The sequence below is a fragment of the Pieris rapae genome, chromosome 22 (assembly GCF_905147795.1).
Source record: "Pieris rapae chromosome 22, ilPieRapa1.1, whole genome shotgun sequence".
In the NCBI taxonomy this organism is placed as follows: domain Eukaryota; kingdom Metazoa; phylum Arthropoda; class Insecta; order Lepidoptera; family Pieridae; genus Pieris; species Pieris rapae.
The window spans coordinates 5,732,364-5,746,852 of record NC_059530.1 but is presented as its reverse complement, the minus strand read 5'-3'; the positions used below and the strand labels follow the sequence as shown (position 1 = coordinate 5,746,852).

The 14,489-nt window shown below is 32.5% G+C and overlaps 1 protein-coding gene across 2 annotated transcripts in view; it reads left to right on the top strand.

The window, feature by feature from the left end:
- The window catches only part of LOC110997989 (semaphorin-2A), a 68,724-nt gene extending 60,140 nt beyond the window's left edge, over positions 1–8,584 (top strand). For both annotated transcript variants that reach the window (XM_022266394.2, XM_045633049.1), the window contains 6 exons: positions 2,071–2,225; positions 3,827–4,007; positions 4,477–4,752; positions 6,116–6,250; positions 7,101–7,209; positions 7,720–8,584. In XM_022266394.2, coding sequence (XP_022122086.2) covers positions 2,071–2,225; positions 3,827–4,007; positions 4,477–4,752; positions 6,116–6,250; positions 7,101–7,209; positions 7,720–7,791 — 928 coding nt within the window. In that variant the 3' untranslated portion in view covers positions 7,792–8,584. The remainder of the gene's footprint in view (positions 1–2,070; positions 2,226–3,826; positions 4,008–4,476; positions 4,753–6,115; positions 6,251–7,100; positions 7,210–7,719) is intronic.
- Positions 8,585–14,489: the final 5,905 nt, after the last annotated feature.

Sequence of the window (14,489 nt, the reverse complement as noted above, 5' to 3'; positions counted from 1 at the left end):
TTGTGATATTTTTTTTATTCATCAAATTAAAGTCGAGATTAAATATTTAAAATATATCCGTAATATTCGTAATATATTTATTAAGTACTAAAATTAAAAATAAGTAATTTAATGACTTTATATTGTGATTTCATTAGGATAAATATTTTTAGCAAACAATAAATTATTAACGGAATAATATTATAATAGACTTGTTCTATGAAAAGAAAGTCTTCCGCTTGTCTCAGTATGGCTTTTCTCAAAGATTACTCCACGTTAATTAAAAAATAGCTATTTAATAAACCGATTCCAAAATTGAATAAAAAGTAAGTCTGGCCATAAATACTTTTATGGAACACTTTTCGTCTTTCAACTGTTTAATTAATTTGAATTTGGAACGCGTATATTTTTTTAAAAATTCTCTAGATTTTTTCATTAGTAACAGAATGGACTACGTACAATCTTATTAGGATAATCATTGAATATATAAATTATTTATCACAAATTTCGTCCAATGTAAACAAATTCATTTCAAGAAATCTACTTTCAAAGCGACACGAAGCTAGTCTAATCTCAACTTATATGACACGAGATTTGGCGCGTGTGTTCCTGTAATTGGGTCACCACGAATCACACGCCCGACTTTAATTGACAGCCACTGAATTAGTTCGATTTATTGCTTTTCTAATGAATTGGCATTGAGACGTTCTTAGGTATATGAAATCGTTAAGCCTATATTCAGAATGCTTTAGAAGTGTCGGCCTCGTAACATCAGTCTGCGACTCTCATCCCTTTCTTTCTATGAGCAATTAGCACATGTGCCTGACATTCGCTTTAACGTTGAAGAAAAACAGATACTTGATGGCGTGTGGCACAGGAGGCTGATTACTTGCCTTGCCTAATTTTATTCTGGGAGTACATTGTCTTCACATATAATTATTTAACTAATGTATACAAAAATTGTAAATCCTATTTTAAAAGTGTGGAGTTTCTTGCTCATTCTCCTACCTACCTTTTTGAAGGGGCAACTAGAATCATCTTTATTTTTATTTAACGTTCAAAAGTGTCATTTTAGGTGGTCTAATTGGAATAAATGATTTGATTTGATTTGACATTGATAAATGATCATCTAACAGATTGAGTAATGTAAGATAAAAAAAGGTTGTAGTGCCACTGATTTCTTTTTTAATAAGGCTAAATGTCCGATTTTGGGGAGGGTAACTGAGGCTACAGTCCCTGGGCATCCAAAAAAGAGGGGCTCACAATAGGGACTTCGGAAAATAATTATAATTTCGACGAGTTTTCTTTTGAAATATGTTTATGTTTGTTAAATAGAAAAAAGAATCTACGTGGTTTCACCATAAATTATCTATTGAAAAACTTGACTGAAAAAATTTGTTAATTCTATTTGGAAAATAATTTGGACTCTGCTAAATCCAACCCTGGCTAGATGATAAATTTTTTTATTAATAAAAATATATCTATTAATAATTTTTTCTTTTTATAATAAATACTATAATAAAGCGAAACGTGATCTACCGAGTTAAAATTTATAAAATAAAAATATGTATTTAGAATAAACTCTGTTATCCCTTTATAATTATGTTACAATATTATAAACGTTTTGAATTTTAGCAAGATTTTATGCGACCTTTATAACGACTAATAAACTAAACTATCAGTAAATAAATTCAAAGCCCTTGTTAAAAGTAATTAATTAATAAAGCCTTTTATAAATGTGACGAATACTTAAATGATCCTAATCCTTGGGATTGATTTGCTCCAGTTCAAACAATTTGTATTAAAAACTTGGCGATTGAAAAGAGTGGCGGAAAGTTTCTTGCCAGTTCTTCTTACCCGCTCTACGCCCTTGACTTGCGAACTGGTTGTAAATGTAAATTTACAATTAATTGAATTTTTTTTGACGTTCATAAGTGTACATGTTTACCTATATGAATAAAGATATTTTGATTTTATTCGATTTACACTTTTCTTGAAAACTGTTTATCTCTTTGTTAGTTATCAGTTCGTATTGTTGCGTTCCTACACGGGGATATTTCCCAACGTAGATAAAGAATAATTGGTCCCCAGGTCTCACCCACTTATGGACTCTGCTGTCAGACACGAGGGTGATGCTCCAGCTTTCTACAAGCGAGATCTTGTCCTGACCACGTTGGTGGTTGATCGGCAGACAGTTGACATGCTAGCCCAGGATGTCACTTACACTGTGTTCTATGCGGGTACAAGTAAGTAGCTCAAAACTCACACACACACATCCTCACATACACCACTTTATTTCTACTAACATCTAAGTAATCTGTAACTGTTTCGTTTATTTCTCTTTTTTTAAACTTTAAATTTAATCCTACTTATATATGTACGTATATGTCTTTTTGTTATTACTCTGTGTTTGCTGTGTAATAGAAGCCTTGTTATCCATATCACAGGTTGTTTGTTTGAAATTCAGTCTACAAATTCAAAGAATGAATTGCAAAGTTCTTATATTTGTCAGAAGTTGTGTGAAGTAGCTACGTGCAAGTGACTTCTGGTTTTCAATAAAAATAATAACATTCGAAATCAGCGCCACAGATTATCTGGAATTAGGGATTAGCTCTAATTGGTGGTGGTGTGAAGATAAGTAATCTACTTATTTGTTTACTGCCTTATCTAACTTAAGGCCAAAGGGACCTTCGGGGAAAATCAAAATCCAAACCAATTTGGACATACGGAAGCCATACTTGTATCAATTTACTTTGATTTAAAGACGTATTTAGTGAAGAAAAATGTTCCTGGTATTGTTGTATAAAAACATTTAACTACAAAAAAAATACATTTTTTTTTTAATTTAAATTTTACATATTATTCTTACAAATTTTGTAAGAATCGGAAGTCGTACAGTTTTAGTCATTTTACAAACTACATATATATCTTTTTCTCAAAACATTTAGGCTGTTTCTTTAGAATGCTGCTAATAATTTTATATACCTTTAATGTTCCGATAAAATATATCAACATAACCGACCCGTCTATTTTTATCTTCAGTACTGAAACAGACAGACATTTCACATTTGTAAATCTCTAAAAGTCTACGCCTCAGACTACTACATATCAGTGGCATCTGAGTCCTTGCTAAATATTAATTAGTATACTTTATTCGTTATTACATACATATTTATATTAAATTTAATGACATAAAATAGAAGTCATATTTGCTAAGAAATCTTAAGATTAGATCTTACGTAGTAAACATTTACTTCTCGTACTTCTGAGAGCACAATAGTGTATAACTTCTTATTTGGTTGGCTTTAAACGTACATTGTTTTAAGAGTTGAATGAACTCGATTCGATAAACTTAGGTTAGTTTGAATGTCGAAACCTAATATTAAATTTTCTAAATGTAATTCAGGGTTTGGGAGTGCGATTTTATTTTGAACCACTGTGAGCACTATTAATCTTTATTATGCGTGAACCCTGAATGTACGGGGGAAAATAAAATCTGAAAATCCAGTACGCTTTGTATGTAACAACAATTTTTGAAATAACCATCAATATTTTTTTCATTTTTTTTTTCATATAATATATATGCTGGAGTACAAATCTCCACTCTGAACTTTAAGAGTTGAAAAGTATTTGAAGATTTTCATTACATAGAAATTTCGGGGCCTTGTTTAAATATATTGAGACACAAAATGGCTGATAATAAGACATTCATAGTAAATATTTTTTTTTCTAAATCGTTATGACCGTAAATGCCGCTCCGCCTCTCTTTATCTTTAGGCTAGATAGAGAAGAGAGAGAGATCCTTTGATGTTGGTTAACTTTATATTGATACTAGATTATTGTTAAGGTGCTGGTGAAGTGTATAAGATCGTTCAGTGGGCTGGAGGCGGATCCCGCGTGGCAGATGTTTGGCGAGCGGCGGGCGATGAACCCGTTCGTACGCTTGCACTGTCGAGGCTAACCCATGCCCTCTACTTGGCTACAGACAACAGATTACGTCAGCTACCTTTACATGCGTGTGCGCATCGGTATGTATACTTGCTTAGTTAGTGGTGTTATACCCTTTTATGGGCCTTGGCCCATTTATGAATCATTAACCCTGTAGTAGTGTGTACAAGCAAATAAATTTCTGACTTGACTGAACTGTTGATAACCACGTACAAGGCTAATACTACTTACCATATTACCATATAGCAGTCTCTCTTAAATACTTGTACTTCAGTCTTCAATTATGGGGTCAAATAGATCAGCAAAGACTCCAACACCAGAATCAAAGTTGAACCTGACTGGATGCAATCCAAGAGTGTGGATCCGAAAGAGGTCTTCTTGTTCTTAAGAGCATCAAAGACTTCTTTCATACTTCTTCAGCAGCGACTCCAAGTCCTGGAGCTTGGCGAATCCAGCCTCCAATTTCTCAATAGTTGCGGCGTATTGCTGCGGCTTTTGCTTTGAGTACACAATTTTTATTATTTAAATTCAATTTCTCTTTCACATTAGGTATGACAGCTGTGTTCGCTGCGTCCTAGATCCGTATTGCGGTTGGGATAAAGAAGTTGGTGCATGTCGCTCCTACACTCCAGGGTTACTCCATGACGCTACAAATTCCACCCCATCTATTTGCGAAGCCAGCGCTCCATTGAAAACAGTCAGAGCTGGTTATGGACAGAGCGTGCATCTCGCCGCGTTTGCCAAGACGCCGCAAGTTCTGACGGATCAAAACGTCGCCTGGTACCATCATTCCAGAGAGAGGGGCAGATACAAAATCAGTTATAAGTGAGTATTCAAATACTACTTGCAAAAAATGTTGTGTGGTTTTATGAAACCACGGTAAAAGTGAAATTTTTTTCTCATTATAGCGGCGACATTTAACTAAAAATTTTTGGAATAATATTTCATTAAGGGTATAAAAGTAGACTAAGTCTCCAACTAATATTTTATTGAATTCTGTGTCTTAGAGAGTACGACATGCATAATACTAAACAATTAATTATTGGCATTGGCTGCTATGACGAGCGCCTTTCACTTTATCCCTACTCCGCGGCCGACCGTCACGCGACATGCGCCACACAGATCAAAAAGTTTTAGACGATGTAATAAAAGTTTCATTTAAAAAAATTGTGAAATGACTTGGAGGAGGCTTTTTGCCGTATATATGTCACCGTAAAATTGTAAATACCGTTAGGTTGTAATCTATCTTTCGAGATTGAGAACTGTCGAAATATTGTAAACCTCCAAGTACTGCTTACAATTTAGCGTATTATTATTCGGTGGATTGTAATCTATCGCAGTGAAACTATCTATATATCGAAGTCAAATTACTGTCATAGTGCCAAATGAAAAGATATATAAAATTCAACAATGTTCTGGGTTGTATGTACTTAAATTTCTAACACAAAATATATTTTATGTTAAAAATATACAACTGAGAATTTAATTACTAACGTTAATGGAAATATATTTCACAACAATCTTCCTATTAGCTGTAATTTTGTGTATTCCGCGTGCTAGGCGATTTTATTAATTAGGTTTTGCTTTTACAGTTATCTATAATTTGTGTGTGTAAAATTTGTGACGTCATATTTTCTTGTATTTTTTAAGCATGTATATTATACCGATTAAAAATAAATAAAAATAAAGAAAAGCTTCCCTTAATATATATAAGTATCAAAGTCTTATATAGTATGTAGTGATTTATTATGTTATTGCACACTTTCCAATTTTATACATGTTCTGTAACCCAAAATACCCTTTGATAAATTAATTTAGACTTAATATATATAATAAAAATAGCCTTTACTCGAGAACTAAACTAAACTTTATGTCATTATGAACTAAACTTTATGTCATTATGTTTTACCTAGTAGTCGACCTGAAAGAAGGCCTCCAAATTCTTCCACTTCCCCGCGAACATTTTCCAATTCAGCCCCGCTATACCTTTTAACCTATATTAGCTGAGATTAATGTCTACTGATGTCTCAATTAAGATTTTAAATCATTTCTAAATGACAGTTAAGCACTGTGCGAAATGGAATTAGAATTCGTAATAATTTAACTAAAATATAATTGCAATGCGGAAAACGTGTTCACTAATGTCTGTTTAACTTGAAAATGGAATTACAAAGTGCGATCGTTACAGTTGGGAGCGAGTTTTGTTGACTTCCGAGCGTGGTTTGGTGCTACTGGCCGTTACAGAATCTGACAGGGGCCGGTATGAATGTTACTTTGGACCTACCCTGGTTGCTTCATACAATTTGGACATAGATATGCACAGGTAAAAAACACTGAGCGTTTTTCAAGGCAGTTTTAGTTTTAGTCCAATTCGACTTAGGTCTTTCAAGAAAAGAGCGTACCAATTCTTAAAAGCCCGGCAACGCACTCGCGAGACCTCTGGCATTGAGAGTGTCCATGGGCGGCGTTGTCACATAATATCAGGTGATGAATGTGACAACGCCGCCCATGGACCGGCGATATGACCGTATTTTTTTTATGGAACAGGGGGTTTATAACAAAAAAATAATCAGTGGGCTTGGTAACAATTCTCATCTCCTTTTGGTAGGGTCGAACCCTGACCAATGGACTGTTCTTCTATAGATCGCTTAGAAGACCGCATTGACACCATCATCAGGAAACTTAGACCTAAAAAAGTCGCCGGCGTGTGTCAGGCACAGAAGACAATGAGGGCTTGTCTAACGAGAGAATCAGATATTTCTTGAGTTGTTTTTTGATGAATACACAGTTTATTGTATCTTAAATTTAAAGCCACTGTGTCTGGTAGTGCCTTATAATTTTGATGATCGGTCAGTCAATCAATGAGTTACAAAATAAATTTAACATATAATTCTTTAACTATTGATTCAAAAAGAATAGAATTTGAAATATACAATATCTCGTTTTATCCACAAGAAAGTCGAAGGATTGAAAATGGCCTGAACTGTTTCGACGAAAGACTGGTACGACCGCCGACCATATCAATAACGTCTCAGAATAGATCACCATCAAACCTCTATATTACTTGGCAATTAAGAAATCACTTAACATCAAGTGAGCCTCCTGCCCGTTTGCCCCCTGTTCTATAAAAAAAAAGAAAATTAAATAATTTATTGTTAAATTATTGTACGCAGATGTACGCAACCAAATAAATCACAGGAATACAGGCAAGTGTACTCTGATTGGTGTCACGAGTTTGAAAAGTACAAGAGCGCTATGAAGGCCTGGGAGTCTCGGCAAATGGTAAGTATTTTATAGCTAGACCTTGATACACGCACTGCACTAGTTTGTGGACATTGATGACTAAGCTTAATTTGATAAATAGAGAGATAGTATTGTATTTTAACATAACTTTTACACATTTAAAGAAAACAGTTTTTCAACGGATTGAAGCTATGTATTATTATAAATGTATAATTATTTTACATAGTTTTAAATTTTTCCGACGTTTGATTTTGTTAATGAATAAAAACATTTTTTGTGCATCATTTCACAATCTATTTTAAAATACACGACAATTACTATAAACATAAAATTATTAATATTATTAAAAAATCCTACACTCGAAATAGAAAAAAAAAATAATTACAAATTTGGCTTTCTTTTAAATTGATGTTTACTGTTTTTTAAAGTTATTATTTAAGATTTGAACCAAAAGATATTTAGTTTCATTTGAATTATACTACTACATATATTGTATCGGTGTATGTATGTATATCGACACAGTTTCACTCACGAACATTTTATTTCCAGCAATGTTCAAAAAACATGAATTCAAACCAGCAGAACAATATGAGCAACGAGATTGTCGCTTCGCTGCGGTGATATGCATTTATTGCTTATGAATAGTTTTAAGAAAGATTATTGTTACAAAGTATGTTATATACAGCTTCTAATACAGCGTTAAAGGGTCCTCTATTGTTTGGACAGTTGGTATACACACAATTAATCCGTGGAAATATAATCAGTGACGAAAAAAATGCGCTAAACGATACGCACAATCGAATAGTTGTTAATACAATGACTTATTGAGCAGCGATAGTGATACGTATGAATGGTATGAAATTTGGTGAATCTAAATACAGATAACAAATATAAAAAACACAAGCCAGTGTCTCAAATAAATTAAACTCTTAATATGTTAACGAAACGGTCATTATGTTTTAGCAATTATTACATTTTTATCTGTTTTTATTTGATTTGAATGTGGGGATTTGCGTGGCACGAAATGTTTAAGATTTAAGGAATGGTATGGCTTTATTCATATGTATGTATATGCTTTTTCATCAAGACATCATGTCTTTGTCACAAATCAATGGGAACTATGGCAAAATTATTTCAATTGCTTCCGCATTTTTTTATATTTTTTGACATTTTTTTATATTTTTATAATACAGCATACCTACTAACATAAAACCCTTAATTTTCATCTACCCTCTACGATCAATCCCTTTTTTTAATTTTGGAGATAACTAAGGTTTGTATAGAGAATAATAAGAAAAACCTAAAAAGTTTTCATTCCGGAAAACCGAACAATCTCTGGGGTAGTACACTAAATGCTCGATGTAGGTAAAAAGGTAGGCTAGGCATTAGGGAGAAACGAAGACATCTAGTGGATCGCGGGGATATCTAGTATATTCTATAATAGCCCACCTATGCACTGAACTTTGTCATCATTAGAATTCAAGTTTCCAATTATAGTACAGTAATTATAATTAATTTAGTCTATTGTATAATTCGGTTTCAAATGAGCGGCTAACGATATTAGGGAAGATAACACAAAATTCCGAATAATCGACAAATATGTTTTCAAATGACTGGTATTATTAGCTTACGAAATCACTAGGGGAACATAATTTGTTAAGGGAATGATCGAGAATACATTTGGCGTTCCAGAGACTGACTTTGATGATAGATGGATGTTAAGATTACAAATAACATTATTTGTCTATGGAAATGCTAATTTATTTGTTAAACAACAAAGCTACCCTCACAGATTACTCCAATGCGGTAACATGACATCCAAAACAATATATAGAAAAAACAACATAAAATTAAACAGAATTAGATTTTATATTAATATTTACAAAAAAAACTATTTCATACAGCATAGAAACTGACAGGACGCGACCTTTTGTCAGGTCATACAACAATTAAAAACTTTTGTTAATCTATACATTCTGTTTTTTTTTATTGATAAAAGCTTACCAACGCTCGGCACACTGACAAGTGTGATAAGCACTTATAGGCAAACATGACATACACGAAGAGATCATACAAATATTATACAAAGCAATTATTTTACAAAACACACTTTAAACAATTCGACTTAGGGTTAAAAGGCCGGCAGTGCGCTTGCGAGCCTTCTGGCAGTGCGAGTATCCATGGGCGGCGGTGTCACTTAACATCAGGTGAGTCTCCTGCCCGTCTGCCTCCTGTAACATAAAAAAAAAACAAAATTAATACTTACAAACAAAAAAAAATCAAAGCTGAACAAAAATCGTTTTTAATGTGTGAGGTCAGCAAATATGGATATCCAGACCTAGTTCGTTTATCACAATGCTTAATCAGTATATGCGTATTGACCAAAACACGTTCTACGAAAACTTATATTATGTAAGAAACATTGAAAAAGCATCTATACATAGCGGGGTGGGGATGAAATTCGCGCGTAGCCCGAATAGTAATAACATACTCTACATGATTTTAGGCCCGTGGGTACGCTTTAACATACTATATCTTAAGAACACTTATGCGTCACCATCAAAGTAGCCTGATAATTTGCAATTTAAATACATTATGTATGACAAGAATCAAGAAATACTATAGGTACTATTGTTACCTCAAATTAATCTAATGTCAAAACAAAGTTCCAATATATCAGTGTGCAATACAATATTCGAATAATGACAATCAAATAAGTTAAGTTTTTACCGCTATAAGCGTTGATTCACCAACTGCAACTAGTTTTGACAATGACAATTGACATCACGACTGTCAAATGACGCGCTAAATGTCACTGAACTTGAAAGTTACTGAACCGATTTCTGTATTTGTGTGCGACAATACAATGAGCCTTAATTTTACGCTTTTGAAATTTTTATTTCTCCCGTCTAAATATTAATAAATATTTGTGTAAATAGTAAATTATGGTGATAGCCACTTAAATGCTGTGATATCAGTTTGCATATAAATTGTTACAAATCAGTTTGGAATTTATGTGAATTGAATCAGGGTTCGATTGTTCGGTCTAACCAAGGATTATTCTTTATTATGCCATGTGAAGCTTTATTTCACAGAGAAGAGAACTCTGGACCTTTCGATTCGTATATATATTATTTCACTTTGAATCTACTTTTGGACTTAAAATTACTTTATAAATTGTATGCCCCAATTATGTATAATTATTTACCAAACAATTCGTGCCCTTATTACTTGCCAGTTTATTAATGAATTTAATTATACAATAACGAACTATAACCTGATTCATAATCAACTTTATTAGTGCGTAAAATAAATAATTTAATAAAAATACCACTATGTTATTTTTATTGCAAGGAATAATGAATTACAATGGAAAAGTTTTATAATCGAAGGGTCCCGATTGCTAGCTATCCCAAAACGATCAAAGTAGGCTGATAATTTGTTATTTACATTTATAATTGTATTAATAGTGGTAACAAAACCTATCATATCAGTTGATTTTAAGTTTGTCTCACATTTATCATCAAGGCATTCTAGGCATCAAGCCTAGAACTGTATTTTCTAGTATACATTGTTTAATGAAAGACATTACAGTAAATTATTAGGTTAGCCTGCATGACTTAAATTTTTCCCCATATAATGGTTAATTTTTCTTTACTGGCAATACATGACAGCGACGATCTTACCGGCCAAGAAATGTATGTAGTACTGTTACCAATTACAACTCTGTTTTATGATTGACAACAACTCTATATTTTTTAAAGCTATTGATTGAAAAAATTATTCACTAAATGAATGTATGTATTCCGCATACTATATACGTATATAGTATAAAGAATGTTGAATATAGTCAGATATTATTTTTCACCGTAATCGAACCCTGGTTTTAAACGTACGGAGACCAACAGTGGTACTAGAAATATATAAGTAAGAGTATTCGTCCGATCAGCAAGAGCAATATAACCGCCAATTTAGATTTAAGATCTAGATTGTTCAAGCTTTTATCTAGCATTTATGATAAGGGATACTTAATAAGTTTAATTTAAAAGTGCTTAAAAATATTATTTATAAGTTCTAAAATCTGTATCGATGCTTTGGTTCGTAAATAAGACTTGAGATGTGTCAAATTGTTTAGAAAGACAGTTGACAGTGACAATACATTTGTCATTAGGTTATGTTAAACATTTGCATTTGCAACATGCAAATGTTTAACATGCATTTAAATTTCTGCATTTAAACTTTAATTATAAGTAATTTCAACATTTCCCGACACGCAAAACTATGCGATACGTGCTGGGAACTATCTTTGACTAAATAGCACTTCCGAATAAAACCTCTTTAGCAAAGCAACTTTAACTACGCTTAGTAAAACATGTTACGTCACTGTCATATGTCTTTGTCACGATTTGACAGATGTCTGATTTATCAAGAATATATTATTTAAATTAATAAATGTAACCATTTTATTCTAACGAAGCTTAAAAAAGCTTGTCTTTAGTCACAGATTAAAAATAAACCATCATCATATAACTGTTATATCGTTATGAATATTATATTTTGTTGAAAAAGTTGTCGAAATGTGTAATTTTACAGTTTCGGAGTCAAACCGAATTTAATATAGGGCTGATTTGACAAACTAAAATAAAAATTAAGTTGTTTAGTCAGGTGACAGCTGGCGATTGAAGAAATGCCAAGATCACGCAAGAAGGAACGTGTTAAAAATGTCCACAGTACATACCAACTTTTCTCGATAAAAAAAACTGTTGCATGAAAAAATGAAGCGTGTCTGATGGCTTGTTGACAATATTTTTAAGGTAATATTTTAACAGTTGTGGGACTTCACAGCCATCAATTCATCCAAGAAAAAATACAGATACATAGCGGTTTCGCATATGTATTCTATGCGTTTACAATCTGTGGTCAAATCAGTAAAAACTCAAATGTTTAAAAAATTATTCCTTTCTTATCTTACTAGTATAGTGCCTTGAAGCATGCTTAATAGAATTAAGATCTAAAATAAAATGAAGCAATAATTTATTAAGTAAATAGAAAATTTAACAGTATTTCGTAAATTTATTGTTAACTTAGATTAAGAAAGTTACGCATTTTGATTGATTAAGTTGCCAATTAAATCACGATTAGATAAATTAAACTTGCCTTATCATAGTTATTTTAATTTTAGTGAGCAGTCCTGCGTGACCCTTTTACTGTATTTTTCTTATAAAAAGACGAATATATCACATAACTAGGGCGTCATTTCTAATGCATCTAACTTTATAAGAGAAAGCTATAGACTTAATTAATAATGATCAGAGTTTACGCTGAATTTTAAAGAGTACTTAGGGTAAGATTCAGAGACAACACTAACCGTTGATTAAAACCAGGTGTCATGTAAACAAAGATACTTCCTTTAAGTACGCTTTTTAAATTTCAGTTTTAGCATTTGAAATTAGAATTAAACAGACTTGGTTGTGATTGGTCCAAAACTTGAACAATCATAAACAAGCTAGCTGTCTGCTGCATTTATAACCCTTTACCTGTTAATCCTAAAGCCCCTGACCAAATAACTTAAAAAGAAATAGACCTTTGGTGTAAAATGAAGTTTTTTTAAAGGGTGTCGATTAATGTATGTAATTTATAATTTATTGAAATGTGTTAGGTATAATGCAACATTTGTTATATGAATAAAAGTCCTTTATTCTGAATTTTAGTATTAATTATTCGATATCCTTAAAAATGTACTTTCTTGCCTATTTATAAATTATTCGTTAACTAATCATTAAATGTATTATTTGAACCGATCTTTCGATGGACCATTCGTGTAATGGACGACTCTGTGGATAACAAAACCACCATAAGATCTACATATTTATAATACTGAATAAATATTGTGTCGTTTCTTTCTGTCATATTGTGTTGACGTTGTCAGAAAAGAAGACAGATACATATGGTGTAATTCCACAGATTTTTTGCGGGATTTAATGCACACAACGCTTCTAATTTTAAGTTTTGTCATTTGAATTTTTCCTAATACTTATATACGATATAGGTTAGGTAAATGTAAATTGTACATACATAAGGAATCTTGTAGATTGCTAAATATGTAGAATAAAAACCAATGTTTATTGTATAGATGTTGTTAAGTTAGATTATAAGATTGTTTTATAAAAAGAGCGCAAATAAAATTATTTTAGAATTAAATTTTGTTTTGATTGATCTTTCCAACTAGCCCCCAAATTAATTCAGGTACTTCTAGATTTCACTTCTCAAGGTCGTGTCGCACAACTGTTGCACCTGGGAGGTAAGACCTGTAAGGGCCTTTACTTGATCGGCTGACAGTCAGGATAAGTTTTTAAACTTTCTGGATCCATTCATGTTCCAAGTCCAAAAAAACTCAGGATAACAGATAACATAGTGTCAAAAGACGTGTCTTTTTAGTAGCTTTTGGTACATTGATGATGTATGCAGGCATTCGTGGCTAACATGCTAGTCTCACTTTTCATTCATACTGTACGGTTCCCGGGGAGAGATGGTATGAATAATGTAAAAATATATCATAAGAGCAGTGTTCACCTATTGGCTTCAGCGTGACTCATCACTGAGGTCGTAGGTTCGATTCCCGGCTGTGCACCAATGGACTTCATTTCTTTGAGTTCATTTAACATTCGTCGAACGGTGAAGGAACATATCGTGAGGGAACTTACCTTAGTCTCAAAAACTTGACGTCATATGTCAGGCATAGGGGGTTGATCATCTTCTTTCCTATTACATTGACAAATGATAATGAAACAGATACAGAAATCTGAGTCCCAGACCTCAAAAGGTTGTAACGCCACTGATTTGTTGATATTTTAAAGACTATAACATACACTATCCTTTCAATAACATATTTTCATAAGTCTGATTGTAACGTAACTGGAAACAAAAAAGCGGGTCTTAATTCAGTTTCGGACTTTTACTATCAATATTAAACAAAAATAATGGCCAAAAAAGCATTTAGCTGTTAAGTAATAAAACGAAATGAATTCAATAGTCGTAACCGAGGTTATATTCATATCATTTTACGGGTAATGAAACTGTAATTTAAGTATCGTAAAGCGTCAGTCTTAGAACACACAATTTAATTACTGAGGGAATAATTGGCGACTAGAACGAGAAAGCTTTACTGCCAAATTAATAGATTTTCGGTCTCGCCAGGATCTCATTATTAATTACTGACCCAATATTTTCTTATTAAAACGTAATTGGGGATGAGAGTTGTATAATCTTTCAAAGGAATATTTAATCTATCTCAATTTGTGTGAAAAAATATTCAATTA